A 20,071-nucleotide genomic window follows, 5' to 3' on the forward strand; every position below is an offset into this window, starting at 1 on the left:
GTGAAAACTTATGCATGGACTGCATCATTTCAATAGACTGTCTGTTCCAAACTAGTGTACTTCCAGTACAAGTGCAACTACTGTAGAACGAGTACAAATATTACTGGTTTGTAAGCTGCTTTAGTTAGCAAGTGTAACCTGTGGAGTTACTCAACTTAATATATGGTAAGATTATTGCCCTGAACAGCAATAACTTGTTTTGCTTTTGGCACTGTAAATTACTCTGCTGAAAGAGGATGTCATGTCACTTTCAAGTAGTGTAATACAGATGGCTGGAGGGGAATAGTTTACTGTGTAGTTTAAAATTGGTTACAAAGGGTAGAGTAAGGCATAATGTCTGACTGGAGTTTGGAGACCAAAATTGTGTGCTACAACACACGTGTTATGAGTTTTCTGTAGGAATCAACAGGATTGTGATAAAAGAATCTAGCTGAGAGATTGTGGTTTTCAAATACTTTTTGGTGTGTTCTTCCACCAAAACTTCTGAAAATGTCAAATAAGTGGGAAACAACTTTGCCTCATTCTGCTTACCTTTTAATGCCTGACTTACGCAGTAGAGATGAAAAAGGGTATGTATTAGAAGTTTAAAATAACATATGGAAGACTCATGGTAAACTGGGAAATATTTGCTTCTTATTTAAAAACCAAAACAACAACAAAAAACTGTATGCCAAGCAAACTATTGTCTGTGTAGCTTTTTTCTTTAATTGAAGTGCATTCTTACATCTTGAAACTTTTTTTTTAGATGCCAAAATTATACTTCGGTAATTCCATGGAGGAGGCCAGCTCCATTAGTGCTTATTAATATAATGATTAGTTCTAAGTTCTGGCTTGAGCAACTCTTAAAACCACCAATGGCTGAATGAACATACTAGGAATAGGATGACTTATGTGCTTAAATTCTGTATTCTGTCTACTAGTCAGAGGCAAGGGAAACAGGATAGTGGACCAAGTGGCCATTTGTTTTCCAGTATGGCAACTTTCCTTTTCTTGTGCTTTCCGTCTGTAGGTTATTTCTGACCCAAATGTATGCTCTTTCACATAAGGAGTGTAATCCTTTAAACCAATGAACAAATTAATTACAAGGATAACAGCTCTGATTGTTTGATTTTTAAAAGGAAATAACAAACTTGACTTCTAATACCATTAAAAATACTGTTGTGTTCCTTATGTAGCTCATTCTGCATTAAGAACTCTTCAATATTTTCTTTAACATAATCAATTTAAAATCTACAGAGAGGGGGGAAGTGTCATTAACTGTGCAAAAGTCAGTGAAACTGGCTAAAGATAAATTTTTATTTATCTTTACCGGTTTCCTTTGGAAGCAGAATTTCTTGTAATCTCACATTGCACCTGATATGGGTGTTTAAAAATAATAAAAAAGTATTGAATTTACAGCATCCTCAAAACTGTGCACTTATTTGTTTCACAGTTCTTTTCAATAGTCTGACTTCTCTCTTTTTCTCTTTTTCCTAGCCAAATTTTGGTGCCTCTTTGCATATCCTCAAAGTAGAGATCGGAGGCGATGGCCAATCAACAGGTATGGATTTTGCAGGGTTTAACTTTTCATTGCAACGTGCTGTTAGAAACATGTCCTGCATGCTGCACTTCAGTTAAAAAATGCAGATATGTTATGTAGTTCTACTGAAGTTGCACAAAAATATCAGAAACAATGCCAACTTGTGGAAGAGAAATTTACACGAAATTCTCAATATAATGGTTAATAGGTTGCATTCTAGACCAAGTAAGTTCTTTTTCCTTCCACGATTAGGGAAGCTTTCTGAATTGCAGAGCATTTCTCTAACACTAGTTTTGCAATACAAACGCTGTAAAACTTTTCTAGGGCTAGGTAATATATGTCTTAAAAACATGAAAATGCAAAGACAGCTGATCAGAAGCAGTTATGTTTCTTTGGTTTCATGAGCTGCAACGTTTCACTGGGGTGTGCTTGTCTGACTGACATTACGCACTTTTTTTTTGCCTGGCCACAATTGCAGGTGAAAAAGTCTTGGTGCAATTTGCCTAGTTTATTATATTTACATATAGGAGAAATGGAGTAATACATGTTTATTAACTGTTTGTTATTGAAAACTAAGAGAGTAACTAAATTACAGTTCATAATGTTTTTTCTTTCCCTCTCCCTCCTATATGTCAGCATTCAGACATAACCTGCTGATTATACTTTCTACCATGTTTTTTCCTTCTAACCTGTAACATTTGCAGTAGTTAAGACCAAGATGATAATGCTAAATCTATATTTAGGATTATACCTGTGAATATAAAATGCTCAATAGTTAACCAGATTCTGATGCAAAAAAAAGAGGGCATAATCTTTTTTAAAAAAGAAAAACACCAAACAAATGGAAATTTGTTAAGTTAATACCCTAAGAATGAAGGGTGGCAAGTCTTGCATGTTCCCTTCCACTACTCATTTTGCTTTGAAGCAAAACAAAGAATGTGTGAACCGTATTAGAGTTATGTGCCTGCATACTGTGGCAGTGAGCAATACAGAGAACTTCATAATGTGTGACAGCTTATGACACAGAAGATAATTGTGAACTACCTGTCTCTTTCCTTCCTAGATGGTACTGAGCCCTCCCATATGCACTATGAAAATGATGAGAACTACTTCCGGGGCTACGAATGGTGGCTGATGAAAGAAGCTAAAAAGAGGAACCCCCAAATTAAACTGATTGGTAAATTGTTTCATGCTTCAGGATTTATATGCTTTTTTTTTAACTAACATATCTGGTCCTTACTTAGCATAGTTATTTTAATGGACAAACGTTTTTATGTTGCACTAGGCAAGGTAGAGAATCTCTAGTGTTTGGTAATCTTGCATTGATATTTCCCTTAAACATACTATTTTGCTTTGCTATAGTAGAATAACATTCTGAGCAGTGAATCACTAATAATTTGCTTGCATGAAGTGACATTAATGCTTAGATGTTATCACAGTGATGAATATAAATGATTTATTCTGAGGGGTGAATTTTTGTATAATAAATAGAGTAAAAAATTGGGAGGAATAAAGTAAATTTACAGAAAGTATGAATCTGTAAATCTTCCATGCACCAAGTTCAATTATATGTCCTTATTACAAACCTATCACCTTCCCTCCCCATTACAGTGCTTTCTGTCTTTTGGTTTATTTCTTACATACAGAGTTGAGCTGTAAGAAGACTTGACTGTTTTCTCTGTTTTGATCATTGGTTGTGTATGTGCTGTGACAGTATGAACGTGTAACCCTAGATTTTACATGAAACACTTTACAGAATGTATTTCACGTGAAAGGAGGGAAGAAGTTTTTTTTTTATTCTGCAAAAACAGTTTCAAAAATGAACCTTGATATAAATAATTTGATTTTGTAGTGAGGTGCCAGATGGCATGTGTGTACTTCCTGAAACTGGAAGTAATCTTTCTTACTAATCACAATAGATCTTGATTCTGAAACAGAAAAGTCAGCATGTATCTCTCGGTGCTGTTTTGAGCAAATATTTTTGTTTTTGTGAAACTGTTAGCACAGAACTAGTTATGTACTAAATGCTGGGCTCTTCCATGTGCGAAGGCCACCAGTATTCCCTGATAAATTCTAAAATTAGCTGATGGACCTGGCGTTTTAAGATATTTGCATTTCTCTTAAATTTTTGAAATGGTGAAATTGACCTTGATATTGAATACAGGTGCCTTTTGCTATTAATAATGCCTTCATGTAATATGTGATTGCTTCCATTTTGTATGTGGTTGCAGAACATATTGTTATAATTGGTACCTTTGTAAGAGCAAAACAGAAATCAGCAGTCTCTGCAGGGCAGAGAAACCTCATAATTCAAACAAAATACACTGCATCATTTGATTGTACACTTCTGTCTAAATCAGTCTATCTTCGTTTTAGTCTGAATAATTATTCATGTGCAGTATAGCAACCAGACAAGGAAATAAATGTGGCTTGTGACTTGTTTCTGTTTTTTCATGTAGTTTACTTGATTATGTGTTGTACTCTTATAACAAAGTGCCAATATGTATGATAATTTGCAAAGTCTTTTATGACTAAGTCATGCAAGAGACAAGTTCCCTCCAAAATAAGCTATAACAAATGCGCACATCTGTAAGTAGTAAAAATATTTTAAAAGTAACCGTTATAGTATTTCAGGAGCTTTATTTCCAGGAACTTGAAAGGTTGTCAGTGATGTTTGTGTTCTTTCCCTGTGATAATTCTGGTCATATAATTTATCAATATATGCTAACTTCCTGCTTTTAGAGTATCTTCCTCTTTGTATCACCAGACAGACATCCTTTCTCTGTAGTCTGTGTTATTCCAGTTTCAACAACAGGATTATTTAATCATCTGGCGTTTTTTTGATTTGATATTGCTTCAAATTTCAGTCAGCAAAATTTAAAAGGTCTTTTCAGGTAAGAAAGTTGTACTTTCTCCTACAAAAGAAGTGGAACCAAAACATAAAGGTTACTTTAAGTACCTGCAAGCCTCCAAAAATATGACAGTTTTGCTGGCACCAGCTGTTATATGCTACCATCTTATGTGTCTAATTACCTGTCATTCAGGCATCCAATTTTGCCTTATTCATCCCCAAGGCATGATTCACTACAGGATTTGCCAGTCAGGTTCTCTTAGACAAGCACTGTGGTAAACGGTAAGGTTACCATCTATGACAGATTATTAGTAACTTGCCTTTTCCCTCAAATCAAGTGCTCAGTAAAGGGAAGAGGATATGCCTTTGAATTTGCCTGTGATGTCTTACACAGAGTCAGCTGAAAATGTAGGAGGGTCTGGTGAGGTTAATTTGTTGTTCTTACTTACCACCAGATCTAGAAAGCTGCTGACACTTGGAAATGCTTTTTCATGATCCTATTCTTTGTTCCTCTGTTACGATCAGATCATCACTTGTTCTGGAATTCATACGCAGGAGCTTAACAATTTTTGGTGTTTAGTATTGATCCTTGTCTATAATTTCGTGAACTGTTAACCCAAAGTCTTTGGAATGTTAAACCCGTTAGAACTAATGTTACACAGAGCGTATACACATATACAGAAATATTGTATATAGTCAATTGCTCTCTAGTAATCGTAGAATAGTTTGGGTTGGAAGGGACCTTAAATGTCATCAAATTACAACACCCTGCTGTGGGCAGGGGCACCTTCCACTAGATCAGGTTCCCTAAGGCTCCATCCAATCTGTCCTTGAACGCTTCTAGGGATGGAGCATCCACAACTTCTCTGGGCAACCTGTCCCAGTGCCTCACCACCCCCTGAGTAAAGAATTTCTTCCTTATATCTAATCTAAATCTCCCCTCTTTTAGTTTAAAGCCATTCCCCCTTGTTCCATCATTGCACTCCTTGATAAAGAGTCATTCTTGATCTTTCCTGTAGAGTTCCTTACAGTACTGGAAGGGACGGGTTCCTAGCTTTAAAAAAAAAATAAAAAAAAATATACGTACATATATATATAAAAACTATGATCAAAACCATTAATAATGCAGCATATCCTGTTGTAAAAGGAGTAATGTTTTATTGTCTTCATTGAAACTATGTGAATCTGAAGGGCATATCTGCTTCTTTGATTTAGGTAGAACAAATTACAGCTTGCTCTTGAATCTTACTTAAGTGGGTTGTCTATGTTACTCAGTATCTTATTCATTTGTTTTTATTCTCTCTTCAGGATTACCCTGGACTTTTCCAGCATGGATAGGGAAGGGTGAAAACTGGCCCTATGACTATCCACATGTCACTGCTTACTATATTATTTCTTGGATATTAGGAGCTAAACAGTATCATGATCTGGACATTGACTATATTGGGGTCAGTAAAGCACAATTTCCAGTATATTTTATCTATCTTCATTCCTAACATTTTTGCTCTTGTCTCTTTGTTGATTACTGGGTGAAAGAGGGATGAGAAATTGTAGTTGCAGTTTTGGCTTTTTCTGTTGCAGTGAGAAAGGCAGAAGTTATGCTAGTTTACAGTCTTTCTGCAATACTGGCCAATAATGCTGAAACAGTATAAAATGGCTAGATTCCTGCCTTCCCGATTCTAGAATGAAATTACCAGAGAATTTGAGGATTTTGAAACCTGTTTGAAACTTGGTCTTGTAATTTCCTGCCTTGCTTGCTCTGCCTGGGTTTCAGAGATAACCGGCTAACAAAAAATGTTAAGTTAAGACTTGGAGATTGTGAGTCAGCTAACATGGCTTCTTGGCATACAATATGGTTACTATTGTGCTGAAGGGCAACCCTCTACAACGTTTTCCGTTATTGCTTCCATTATTTAGAGTAGGTTAAGGTGCACATGTTACAGTATACTGCTCAATTTTGTTACGGAGCAATAAATGGAAGTGGTGAGTGAATGTCTGAGAAAAATGTAGTTTGGAGATGAGAGGGAAAAGCCCACAATCTGGAAAAACACTTCAAATTCATTATTTGACAGAGATTCAACACTCTCTTTTTTTTCTTCTGCCTAAGAAAATGTCTGGATGGGATTCCTTTAAAAGCACTACACTTATTGAAGCACTTATTCTGGGCTTCTAAGTGTTTTGATATGAGAGTTGTTTAACTGCAGGAAAGTTGAAAATCACTTCAGCAGTCCAGAATGAAACTCTTAAAGTTATGGTTCCCATCCCTCTAGAAAAGCCTGACCTTTCTGCTGTAATGTGGGAAGGTATGTATGATGTATATCTCTTCTGGAATGTGTCCGCTTTGATGTTGCTGGCTGATTTCATCTGTGTCAGTCTTGCACTTTGAGTAGCACAGTGATGCTTCAGAAATTGGATTTGGGGGAGTGGGGTGGGACATACCTTCTACTCTAAAAGCACAGCAAGGTGAAAATTTAAAACCAGGTAAGTTCTGCATATTAGGTATTTGAATAATGTCTGGCTGCTGTACTGTTACTTGACATTGCAATTGGCCTTCTGGGTTCTATACCTCTAAGGAAGAGGAAGTTCCGCTTCAATGAGCGTTGTGCTGGCAGTTGATATTGTCTACTTTCTTTGTGGGAATTATGTGAAATACAGGAAAGGAGTGAGGTCTGTGAAGGCTCAGAAACTGTAAGTAATTTTTTTGTAACTTCAGAAATCAGCTGATCATATTAGCACTTGTGGAAGGATCTATCCTTCTGGTGGTTTTTGTCCTATAAAGAAACAAGCCTGCAAGTCTTCCTGAATCTTTTCGTCTATACGGAGTTTTCAGTAGGCAGAAGATGTGCATTGTGAGGAATTGCCTAGAACCAGCCAACAAGAAACACTGAGCTCTTGGCACATTTGAGTGGCAGGCTACTCACTACGCTCATAATCAAACAGATATCTTCCAGTTGGATGAAACTGTCAGTTTGTAAATAGCTGGGTGACCTTCACCTACAGGGGCACACTTAAGACCTTTAGTGGTGAATGTGAGTCATAGTGCTCATGTTGCAGGTCAGGAAAAGTAAGAAAGTTTTTGACTTGGCATTTTGTTGTCCCTGATATTTGGTAGAAAGGAACGCCTCTGTTCCTGCTGTTGAATTTTGGGCCGTGTTTAGCTTAAACACCCTTTCCATAAAATATGGCAACCCAGAGCAATCTAAATCATATTGTTTTATGTGTCTTTACTTAAATTATACTGTGTTTCTCTTGTATTCAACTATGGATGTAGTCCTGTGTAAATTATAAAGAATTCAAAGTGTCACGGAATAATGTCCTGAAACTGTAGGCAATCATTCAATGAAGCAGTCATTTTCTCTCTCCATATTTGTGTATGGCAACAAGGGCCAGTTCTGTATGACCATGCCTTGAAGCCACAATGTTTTTTTCTAGAGGAGTTCTAACAAACTGTAGGCCCATAATGCTAATAATGTGTAACGTGGCAAACCATTGTAGAGCTCCCACAGCATTAGAGCAAGAATGCAGGCAGTAGGTCCAAGAGTTAGATAAAACAAGCAGCTGTTTGGAACTTTCATATCAGCCCTCCAGGGCAGAACTCTATAACAAAACCAATCAGAACACTTTCTTCTAGGAAACTAAAATTGTGGAGTTCATTAATGATTGTGTAATCTCATATATACATAAATAAAATCTTTCGTTATCTGTCCTGACTTCTCTAAACGGCTTTTTACTTTTTGCTTTATAGATATGGAATGAAAGGGCATTTAATAGCAAATATATCAAGGTATGTATTTTTTTTTCCTTCTCTGAAGTGAAATGTGCTTCTGAAGTTTGTCTTTATCATATGTACATGATTAGCTTTGCTGACTTTGCCTAGAAAAGGGACCTTAATCCTGCAACTGCTTCACTTACTAAACCCTTTCATGTAGTAGTAGCAGACATAGAATGCTAATGGAATCAGTTCTTTAGATTTTTTTTTTTTCTTCTGAAACTTTCATTTTGAACTTTGTGTGTCAGTGTATGGTAAATATGTGGAACATTTTAACGGAAGCTCCAGTTGAATCATACAAATTTGTTTTTTTACTGTCTTAAACATAGCTATAAAATAAGTCGCAGATCTACAGTTACTTAAAAATTCTCTAGTGAAGTTCAAGTGGATATCATATCCTTAGATTATTATTATTATAAAACTGCAAGTTCTTATATTTTCTGATCTACTTTTTTCATAATGTAAAGTCTCTATTGTAACTGTGCAAAAGTCAATGCCTTATGTTTGAAATGAATTGGAGAGAGACGGTATTTCACATAACTGACACTGAGGTATCACTAAGCTATCACTGCTCCCCTCCCCACACACCCTTCTCTGGAAGCTTGCTTCTATTTGAGTTATGTTGAAGTAGAAACTTAAGTATAAGCTTCTGCTATATTCACTTCCTTTTGCTGCTTCAAGGCTAAGAAGCAATTGCATTACCACTTTTTAAAAGCAAACGAGTTGAACTTAGTGTGTAGAAAATTGCCAATTTTTCTTGCAGAACACAGCAGAGATTGGATCCCATCTGCTTAATTATTCTATTAGTGGCTATTAGAAAAGTTACAGTTCTTACAGTTTGTGTGCACTGGATAAGGTTAGTCATGTCATTTGACCTTGACAATTTCTGTCATTATTTCATTCACTGATTAGTTTTAGTAGAATAGTACAAGAAATGGTGTGTAACAGTCAAACATGATATTGCATTAAGACGGGGAAAAAAAAAGCATACCCTTTAATAAGGCTGGCATATAAAATTCTGCCTATTCCTAAAAACTGGGTATTCTCCTATAAAACCTTTTTTCCTTCCTATTGTATAAGTAGATGAGTAGCGTTAGATCTATTTCCTATGATTTGTAAGCTGCTTTGAGTGAGGGAGGTCAGGAAGCACTGGCAGAAAACTCTACTGGCGTTATACCTGGTACAGACAAAGAGAAACACCTTATCCATTTTTATAGGTTTCTTGTTAACAGATATGTTAATAAACTGTGTATGGTAAACTGATTTAATTGTTTCACTGCCAGCACAGCAACTTAGTTTCCAAGACTCATCACAACTTAGACCAACTTCTGCTAGTTATGCTTCATTTTGCAACTAATTGTATTAAAGTGATTTTGTAGCAGCCTGTGAAAGTTAGTCTAGACCATTAGTTCCTTTTGGACACAGAGGTTTGGCACTAGTTTTATTGACATGCAAAATCCATGCCAGAGAAAATGCAAAAGCACTAAAGTGTGACGTAGAACATCTTGGCATCTGTGCCAAGTTGTCTTGTTTCTTCATGCATGTCTAGTAGCAAAACTCTTGTGGATTTTTTTAGTGAAGCTGCTTAAATCCCTGTCCAAACTTGTTCTGTGGGTATGTTTAGAATCCTTTTAAAATATGTAATCTTGATGTGTGTTTAGTACAAGCCATAGGCTTTTTTTTAATGTAGGAGAAGTGTTTGTAGAGCTGTCTCTATAACAAAACAAACAAACCAAAACAACAACAGAATGCAGAAACTAGAAGTTCTCTGCCTTATTTAGTGTCAAGGAATTTGGGTGCTGGGATTTTCTTTTTTTGAAAGAGGTTCTTCACTGATCAGGTATAGGCTAAAGGAAAAATCTGAGGATACTAGTAGTCTCCTAAAGGATAATTACAATCGTAGGTAATTTTCGCTGGTAGGAAGCAGGGGGAGACGCGTGTGCCTGGGCTGTTTAAGTAGAAATCTGACTTTGGTCAGTACCTATGTTATAAAAGCAAAACCACACAGAACTGGAAGCACTTGCTTACAGTCTGGAATAAGGCAATGCAAATAGGATAGAAGATAGAGTAATGTGCTTTTTGAGCTGCAAGCTTTATTTGTTCACTACCTAGGTGATATGTTGCTAGGAAAGTCGATGAAACAAGCTTTTGTAAAAATAATCACTGGAGGGAAGGCAGATCTTATTATAAATACTCATTTTATTTCACCACATCACTGGTTGAAACAGAAAGGTTCTTTTTTGCTCAGTCCTCTGCAGCGTCACCTGGATGCTTTCTAATCTGTTTGCCTTGGCTTCCAGATGTGAGAAGAATATGGAGAACAAACTCTAGAGCAGAGGCATTCTACATGTTAGCTTTTTAATACTATTGGGACAACTTTTGGCTTCTAGAGCTATATTTTTAAAGTTTGATCCTAAAATCACCAAAACATTCATTGAAAAGTATGTGTTCACCCCATTAATTGATATAATGCTTTACTTAACACCTGTCTTATCATTCGTTCTCTTACTCTGTGCTGCCATGTGGCATCTATTCTATAATCAATGATTCTGTTTGCAGTCAGCCATTTTAAAAAGACTTACTAAAATGTGCAGCAAACATATTCTATAATGACAAATACATGACATAGATCAGCTTAAATTCTTGGTTATTTTGCTAAATTTTTACCTGTATGAAATTATTTTAGTTGCTTCATCCACTAAGGCTCCAGTTGTTTCTTACGATGTAGAAGAAACAACAGAGAGAGTAGCAATGATTCTGTGGCTTGTAAATTCTTCCAGTTCTTCCAATTGTATTTTTAAATACTGTCATCTTAAATTGACCCTAAAATTTAATAAGTATCTTTATACAAATGTCTGTACTGGGATTTGGGGTGGCTGGAATGACACCATTCTGCGTATGTTATTGTGGAGTACATTGTGTGTCTACAGTTCTGTGTCCTTGGTACTTATTTTTTCACGTGGACGTTCTGCAACATTTCTAGTCGTTTTGTTCTTCTGAGCTATCTTTATGATTAGGCAGTTTTTCTGAATGTCTAACCTACTAAATCTTGCTGTATGTCCATTGGGTGTTATCTTTTGTCTTAATTCCATCTGCTCCAGAGGGCTGCTAACGTCCTTCCTATTTCAGAGACCACTTAGGTCTTTGAATATTGTCATGTCTTCCCTCAGTCTATTTTCTAGGTTAAACAGGACTGGTCATGACAAACTTCATTGTAAGTCATATTTTGTTAAGTCTTATCTGTCATCTCTGCTGTGGAATAGGTGGAAAGAATCCAAATCTAGAAATGCACAGTTCAGAAACAAATACAACTTTCCTTTTCCCTTGCAGTACACTGACACTGTTTCTCCTTTGATGAACCACCATCATCCTCAGAACCATTTCACCAGACTTTGTTTACTTTGTGGTATACAGCAGTTATTGGTGCAGCTTGTTGTACTAAATCAAAGTCATTTATGAGTGAATAATTTTTGGACTATTCTAATTTGTCAAATTCCTCCTTGCTTTGGATCCTGCACAAATTTAAGGGATGTACTTTGTCCATGAAGTATTTAATAAAAATAATTACATCTATGGAAGTTCTTTCTCAATCCCAATTCAGAAATCTTTGCAGTCTCATCCTGTTCTGTTCCTTACTGCAAGTGGATAGATCGCTGTTACTTTTATTTTCTAGTAGTTTTCATACTTGTAGTACATTGTTTTAATTCTAGACATTAGTTAGGAAAGTATTGTGGGAAACATCTTCAAATGCCTCGGTTCCTTAAGATTTTTTGTTAGTTAACTAATCTCTAAAAATGTTTTCTTTTCAGAAGTGTCATTTTTGGCTACCTGTGCATCTTCTCCAATCTCTTTACCCTAATTGAGTCAAACATGTATATAGATTTTGAAAATGCTGTTATCATTGAACTGGCAATATCTTCTCTTCTAGTCAGGTGCTTAGTATTGTACAATACTTGGGTCTAGAAATGGAAAATCTGCAGTCACATGTAGAAGAAGGTATCTGACAAATATTGGGGAGTAGACCTTGAGATCTAATGTTTTGCAGTGTTTTAGGTTGGCAAAATGACCTAGGCTTGTCTTCAGTTTTCTGAAATGTTTAGTATGTTTTCCTCTGATCTCTTCTGGTTACTGAAGAATTCTGAAAACCATCACACTGATGGCTATCAGGAACAAAATCTAAATAGGTAAAACTTCTCTAATGTGTTCACTCTTTAATCTGTGCCAAGTTTGTAAGAGGAAGACTGGGTGCAGCCTGATGATTAAGTTGGTACAATGTTGTAGCATCCATCTAACCTCATTGTGGCTTTTGCTGTTATGAAAAAACATGTACCAAACTAATGCTTATTAAAAACAAAACAAAATCAGTTGTAGAACCGTATTGTTTAAATAGTGGAAAAGATTTTTTTTGCGAATGGCTTCTGACAGCATCTGATCTTAAAATTGTCAGGGATACTCAATAAAACATTTCATGCTAAAAGTTTCAAATTACAGTGACTTTACTGTAAATATTTCTACTATTACGAATTTTTAGTAAGTTTTATGCTTTGAAGGCTTCAAGAACAGAACTTCATTGCTTGTCTTCTTGCTGAAAGGTTATTAACAAGTTTAGTATCCTTTAGATCTAGGCTTGCTTGTCACCATCACATGAACTTTGCTTTGGGTCCTTGTCTTGACTGCATGTCAAGACAGAAATGCTCTCTATTTGCCTTCATGTTGGTGGAGGTATATTATAAGAAATTATAGAATCTAAGGATTCATGCCTACTGATCTTCAAATGATTTGGAAAAATCTTCCTTATGTATGCATGCATACAGCATGTATTACATAATCCCTGTGTATCTAAGATTGAAGAAAGTATTTTAGGCTGTGGACTGATGTCCTTTCCCAGATGTAGTTGCAGGTCGAAGCCACTGGAAAAAAAATAAATATATATTTTTAAGTTGAGCATTGAGTTTAAAAACATGTTTATACTACAAGCCTATTTTTTGTGTGGCTATCTGATTGTCAGAGATAACCCTTCAGTGTTAAAAATACTTAACATAACTTTATTGTGGTTGTAATTGTGGCTCCCTTATGAGAAGTGAAAACTTGTCTTCAGAGCAAGATTGGTAACAGATGCTTCCACTGACTGCTCCTTTAGTTTTTACATTGTTTACAGTCTTAAACAGTCTTAAATTTTCGTGTTGCATGTGTGATGAAAGGCTGCACTTTAAGTGGTGTTATCTGTTACTAAGGTACTTCGACAGTCTTTGGACAGACTGGGTCTAAGGAACGTTGGCATCATCGCTGCGGATGGAGATTGGAACATTTCAAAGGAGATGGTAGTTGATCCCTATCTTAATGATGCTGTTCAGGTAGTCGGGTAAGTGTGGGAGAAGGGAGGAATGTTACACATTACTTATCACTTAATTTCTTTAAAATCTTCACCTCCATTTTGAGAAGTCATGTAGTCATTTCATACTTCCTAGTCATTCCCAGTTTTGAAATCATCGTGTACAGTGGTGACTGACTACTCTTTCCTGTTTCTCTCCCAGCTTTCAATTTAGTGCACGTCTAAGTTGATCTTGTAATTCTTCCATCATTTGTTTCAAATATTGAGTTAGGAGCTAGATCTTAAGCTTCTTACCTTGTCACTAGCAAATGACAGGAGACTGCTAGCTAATCTCCAAGTGCATCTTCAAAGTCAGAAAAAACTTTGGGATGGAATTCTTGGTCTGGAATCCGTTTTAATTTCAGATGAGCTTGAACTTTCACCATGGCACTTCTTACCATTGCAGCATTCCCTATTATAGACCCTTTGCTTATGATTTCTCTGATCACGTTGAAAGGGTAGAAGACTACTTATTGCTTTCATCTGGTAACATCCGAAGTTTATTTTTATATCTATACAACCTATCCAAATTTCAGCAGGTAGTAGTGCCCACTGTTGCAGTTCTGACAAATGGCAACTTGATTATTTGTCTGCACACTTGCTCCCTAATACACTTTCTTTCTACCTTGCTTTTTATCAACTGGCTTGATACTCATTTTGCTGCTCTTGCTTTCTTGCTTACTTTGATTTCTCAAAACTATTAGATTTTTCAAAGCTATAGCATGTTTACAGTGGTAATCAACTCTACATGTATAAATTGTTCACTTGTGTTGCATTTATCTTGCTTACCTCTGTTATTAGCCTTACTGTGATAAGAACGTTCTTGTGGTCTGTAACATACTGTTTGTGCTCATTTATATGTAAGGATCTGTGATATAGTCATAATTGTTTAAACTGATGTATGGTGCAAAGGTTACAGCAAGACAGTTAAGCAGGGATTTCGTAAAGAAACAGCTTTTGTGTGTGCTGAGCTTCTAAATGCTGATCACCTGGAAGTAGCTTCCAGAGAAATAGCAATTATAATGCTAGCATTGTATAACTAACTTGGTTCCAAAAAGAAAATAAAAACTGTATGTGTTTATTTCTGGCTTGCCTAGAATAACCAAGACTTGAACCTCAGCAAGTTCACATTGCATTAGGATATATTCTAGTTATGATTTCCATGCTAATGAAATGCTCTTTAAGATTAATGTTCTTATTTGTGCAGGCTTTTCTTGAACATGATACATGTTTTTCCCCAACGCCCCCACCCCACTGACCAGAACGAAGAGTTAGAGGAATATTTTCAGTAGTGCTATCTATTAAGAAATTCAGCTATATACACAGGCAACAAAACAAGAACACCACGCGTTTTTCAGCCAGTACTGACTTTAAGGCACCAACTACCAAGCAGTTCTTGCTGACCTAGAAAAAGATAATAGTAGTTACACATCTGTCCTTCAAGTTCATAAACTTGGTAAAAGTACACTGTATCTGTATGTCTTGTAGATATCTCTGTCTAGTTGCTTGCAAAATCTGCTATTTAATCTGTTTTCCTGAGTAGTATTAGATTCTTTTCTCTGAAGTCCTTTCCTGTACGTTGTTCTGTAATCTCTTTGCAAGCAAAGTCTTGGTGACTTTGTCTTACATTTCCTCTATTTTGAAATGGAAATTTGGAATTAAAGTTATATTGTTTGTTTAGAAATTATTGGAATGATTGCTTTGGCATCCATCCACAAAAAGTATTTGATATTTACCTTTCTTTGTTTTTCCTTTTGTGTTTTTTTCCTTTCTTTTTTTGCATCAGGTAATTTTTTAATCTGATTGCACAGTTTCCTGCTTAAAATACCATTTGTAAACTAAGGTATATTGACAGTAGGGTTTTGCTCTTTTTTTCCCCCTTCATATTTGTGTCAGTGTGTTTCAATTTCATTGGTGGAAGGAGCGGTCTTAGTGAACGTACTGCTTGCCATTATTTCATACAAATGAAGTGCTGCAGTTGCCATTGAAAAACAGGTGTTACTTTAGAAGAAGGAAAAAAGCCTTTATTTGTTCCTAAATCAAATAACTTACTTGGTACTCGTAAAGTGCTTGGAAGTAGAAGAAAATTGTAATTTAGCTAGCTCGAGTCTTAAACTGTGTTATGTTTCCTTATTTTGTTTGCAATACTGCCTTCACTACTGTCTTCCTATGTTATTTTGATCAATGCTTTTTCTGTGTTTGGGTAGTATATCTTCCTACTACTCTTCTCCCAGGATGTATTACTCAGTGTCTGTAGTCACTGCACCAAGCCTGTCTGAATTTAAGAAGCGATTGGACTGTGCACTTAGTCACATTGTCTAAACTTTTGGGTAGACCTGTGCGGTGCCAGGAGTTGGACTTGATGATCCTTATGGGTCCCTTCCAACTCGGGATATTCTATGATTTTATGATTCTACGTATGGCTTGGTACCACCTCTTCTGTGTTAGATGTGGATTTGGTTTGCAGAGTTTAACAAAGCCTGGCTTTTTGGCAAGATCTTTCTTAAAGGCTTATATTCTGTTATGCAATTAGACTTGAATATATTACAAATATTTTTTTCTGATGTTTATTTAGAAGTCAACAAAGTGAAAATGTTTCTCTGTAGTTCTCATCGATTTTTAGTTATCTTTGCCTTGTAAGTCATTATTAATGGACAGCGATTGTTGGGTGGTTTTAGAAAAAAAAAAATCTCCCTTCAGGTCAGTTTGTTTGCCAGACAGAACAAATATTTTTAGTTGATGTATCATGAGCGTTTTCTAATACAGTGATCAAATAGCAGAAATGATTGCTGCCGTTTCAATTTTTTCCTCTCTCTTATTGTCTGGCATTTAAAAAAATAAATAATTAAATAATCATGGTAGGCCTTACAAGGAATGAGGAGGGGTGACAGGAGTTATTTTGTAAAGACTATGGCTTTTATGTAAGGGATGGTTGTTTTGTTGATTTTTACAGTTAATGTAGTCACAGCTTTAGGGGAATTGTTAATCTTACCATCAAGGAAGGCTTTTTCAGTCCAATAGGAAGAACAAGTTCAGTTCACTGTCATTTGCTTTCTCCGAGGTAGAAGACATTCTCTGTAAGAGAGATAAATTAACTTGTCCAAGAGTATGCGAAGCTGATAGAAGAATAAATATTAATTGTAGAAAATGCTGTCTTTGGGATTTCTGTGATTTTTGGACCATGCTGCTTTTGCCATCTGTTTTAAATGGGATTTTTGTTTTACATAGTTCAAAGCACAAGTTGGAAACTTCATTTCTTCATTTTGGTTTTATGTAACTGATCCCAAGACATAATCGGGACATAAATTGTCTCAATTTCATACTGTAGATTTTACTTGTAAAAGAACCTTTTTTTTTTTTTTGTGGTATTACTGGGGATGTTATTTGTAATTAGATAGAATGCCTCCCTGTGTGAAGCAGGTGCAGTTAGCTCATAGCGCTGAGGCTTCCTAGTTGAGTTTGAATATCTTCACAACCCATTTGGGCAACTTATTCTACGTTTTTGACTTTGCTCCTGTTCTTTTACCTTTAATCTCTTTTCCCCCTTGTGTTTTAGTTTTTATACCTAGTTGAATCTTCCAGTCTTCCATCAGTTTCCAGCCTGTGCTGTTGCAGGGGATTATTCTGTCTCAGGTGCAGGACTTTTTGTTTGCATTTGTTGAGCTTGACAAGGTTCCCATCAGCCTGTTTTTTTTCTCCCAGTCTGTTTAGATTCTCGTAAATAGCAGCCCTTCTTTTCAACATATAGCCTGTGAACTTCCTGATTTTTTTTTTGTTGTTGTTATAAAGTTATCAAACAGTATTGGCCCTGTATTAGCCTGTGGGGACGTCATGAGTAATCATCACCTGGTTGGACTGCCCAGCTTGGTGGGAGACCTTGCTAAAGGCAAGCCATAATGACATCCACTGATTTTACCTTGGCCACACAGGTAGTCAGTCATATTGTCACAGAAAGCAGTCGGGTTTATCAGGTATCATTTGCCCTTGGTAAATCGTGCTGCTGTTCCCAGTCATCTTCTTGTCTTTCATGTGCTTGGAAATGGCTTCCAGGGTGATCCTCTCTAACATTCCCGGGGAGGAGAGTTCGACAGGCCAGTAGTTCCTCAGATCCTCCTTCTTGAAGCCAGGATTCCAACTGCCTTTCTTTAGTTATCAGGAACGCACCCTAATTACAAAATGCTTTAGCCTTGATATGTATGTTAAGTCTGTGAACCAAATATTGCCTTATTCTAATACAAGATATAACAGGAAAATACAATGCAAATAAAACATTAACATTGAGTTCAGACAGGTTTCTTAAGAACCTTAAGGGGCAGGAAATCTTGATATTTCAGACTGAAGATAAGTTAGTTCACTTTCTCATCTATAGAAAATAATCTTGCAGCACTGTTTCTTGTAGGTAGAACTACAAGGTAGAATTGTTAGAGACGCTTCTGTATGTGTTTCTACAATATATCAAGTTTGAGAGCTGTCAGGCATTTGATGTTACTTGAATTGCAAGCACAACAAATGCTGGTTAGGGGCCTTCCAGATTTCAAGAAACTATGTTGTTAACCTTGGTCTTAAGTGAGATTTTAGACTTCTTTCAGTAATTTTCAAGGCCCTAAAATGTGTCTTGGGAAGTATACGTTGGTTGCAATTATAAAGCTTGAAATAAAATGCAGTTGAGAAATAAGGTGTGTGTGTCTGGGGTTTTTCTCGTTTCTTCTGTTGGTTGTGTTTAGGAAGAGCTGATCTCACTTGTGTGTTGCTTCACCGTTAAACTGAAACAGTGGATTAGAAGGGAGGAAAGGCAGAATCAACTCCTTTTAATTAAACGTTTGCTTGGCTTTTGCAAAGCTTTGACAGTTAACATTCAGCTGTCCTTGCCCTGCTGTACGTGGCTCTCGTAGCCTAACCCTCTGCATTGTAACATTGAAGTGGCTGCTCTGCAAGTAGAGTATCTTGCATGAAATGTGCAAGGCTTTGTCTGCCTCTAACTTCATCTGCAGTTTTGTGTGTGTGAGAAAACAAGAACCAAATGTTTTTCACTTTGCCTTTTGTCATGTACTTTGGGGTTTGGCATGGCAGAAGAAGATACGTCCTCCTTTGAAGGCAGTCTGTGCTTGACAATCTGTTTGTTACGTTTTGTTTGGTGTAACAGTTTTTGTCCCAGTTGCAAGAACAAGAATTGAAACATGATATGGTTTTTCTGAAGTGTGTTCAAACAGTGCTGAAGGAGATGCTGCCTTTCCCAAGATAAACTTCTGACAATTTGAAAAACATTTTTTTGTCCCTTCTCTCTGTTCTTTGCTCTCCTATTTTTTTCTTTCCAAGCTGTTGAGGTACACATTGGATAAACATGGCCTGCAGCAGGTGAGGATCATAGCCAGCGATAGACTGTGGGAGCCCATTTCCTTTGTCTTGCTGCTTGACTCTGAGCTCCACGACGTGGTCGATGTCATTGGGTAGGGGGTTCTCTTTTTTTGTTTCTTGGTGGTTTTTTCAAAGTTTGTGTTCATATTGCTTCTTTTCGAATGGCATAACCAAAGCTTTACCTCTCTGTATTCTTACCTGCAGTGAAAGGTTTGGTACTGTAATCTTTCTTACTAACCCACATCATGTCAGATGAGCTGTTGTCCTGGTCACAGTTTAAATGCTTTAATTGAATCAGGAGTCTCCTATCATGTGCAAGACTCTAATTGGCTGTGGCTGTGCTTTTGATGACTTGAAGGGGTTTTGGAAAACCCTTTTTTTCCTGAGAGTTAGTTTGGTTCCTGTATTTGACGTACAAAAAGTGTTTGAACTTTACAACTTTATATACAACCTTGTATTACTGACTTGCATCACTCTGTTGTTAAAGAAGCTGGTGCGAGTCAGAATTGAATTGGTGCTTTGATTATTATAACAAAAAATACATCTTCTCAGTTTTCTGTTTCGTTATGATGGGAGCCTTATGTTTGGGAAGTATGAAATCAGCTGACTTGTTTCTCTAGTTCTGGGTTTTGTCACATGATGGTAATGTTTTGTGAAGCATTACACTAAATTTGAAGCTGATTACTGACTTCTGAATACAAATACATGTAAGATTTGCTCATTAACTTCTTTTACAGAAGGTCTAAACTTTAATTATTAGGTTCCATGAACTTGGCTGACCTAGTCACATGCTTCAAATGGGGCTGTTCCTGCTTCAACTTGAGTCTTTCGTTCATGTTCATATATTTGACCTACAGAGGTAGAGGAATGAAGGCTTTCCTTCCAAACACTGATAAGAGTCTGTATTCCAAAAAAACAACCCCTCCTCTCATTCTGAACAATAAAAAATATCCTAACAATCTAACAATTTCTTGCAGGTGAGGTCTTGGATTGTGTGTGGGTCAATAAACAAAAGCAATTATCAACTCACTCTTGACCAGATACGAACTCACTGTAGTTACCATGATTGCAACATAGCATGATTCCTTTCTGCTTTTTTTTGGCAGATCCAGTATGCACTCAGTGTTAATTCCAGAAGCTCTGTTATTTTCGTGCTATTTCAGTAAGCTGTAGTTGCTTAACTCTGTGTAAGAAATACAAGTTTTA

The 20,071-nt window shown here is 36.5% G+C and overlaps 1 protein-coding gene across 3 annotated transcripts in view; it reads left to right on the top strand.

Annotated features, from left to right (window-relative positions):
- The window catches only part of GALC (galactosylceramidase), a 40,185-nt gene that overhangs the window by 1,746 nt on the left and 18,368 nt on the right, over positions 1-20,071 (top strand). Inside the window, exons 3-7 of one of the 3 annotated variants that reach the window (XM_040557549.1) lie at positions 1,477-1,540; positions 2,583-2,696; positions 5,679-5,818; positions 8,116-8,154; positions 18,827-18,957. In XM_040557549.1, the coding sequence (XP_040413483.1) occupies positions 1,477-1,540; positions 2,583-2,696; positions 5,679-5,818; positions 8,116-8,154; positions 18,827-18,957 (488 nt within the window). Of the gene's footprint in view, positions 1-1,476; positions 1,541-2,582; positions 2,697-5,678; positions 5,819-8,115; positions 8,155-13,373; positions 13,502-18,826; positions 18,958-19,971; positions 20,028-20,071 lie in introns of all 3 variants that reach the window. The other 2 variants (XM_040557548.1, XM_040557550.1) reach the window with 2 other exon arrangements.

This window comes from Cygnus olor, chromosome 5, assembly GCF_009769625.2.
Source record: "Cygnus olor isolate bCygOlo1 chromosome 5, bCygOlo1.pri.v2, whole genome shotgun sequence".
NCBI classification, from domain to species: domain Eukaryota; kingdom Metazoa; phylum Chordata; class Aves; order Anseriformes; family Anatidae; genus Cygnus; species Cygnus olor.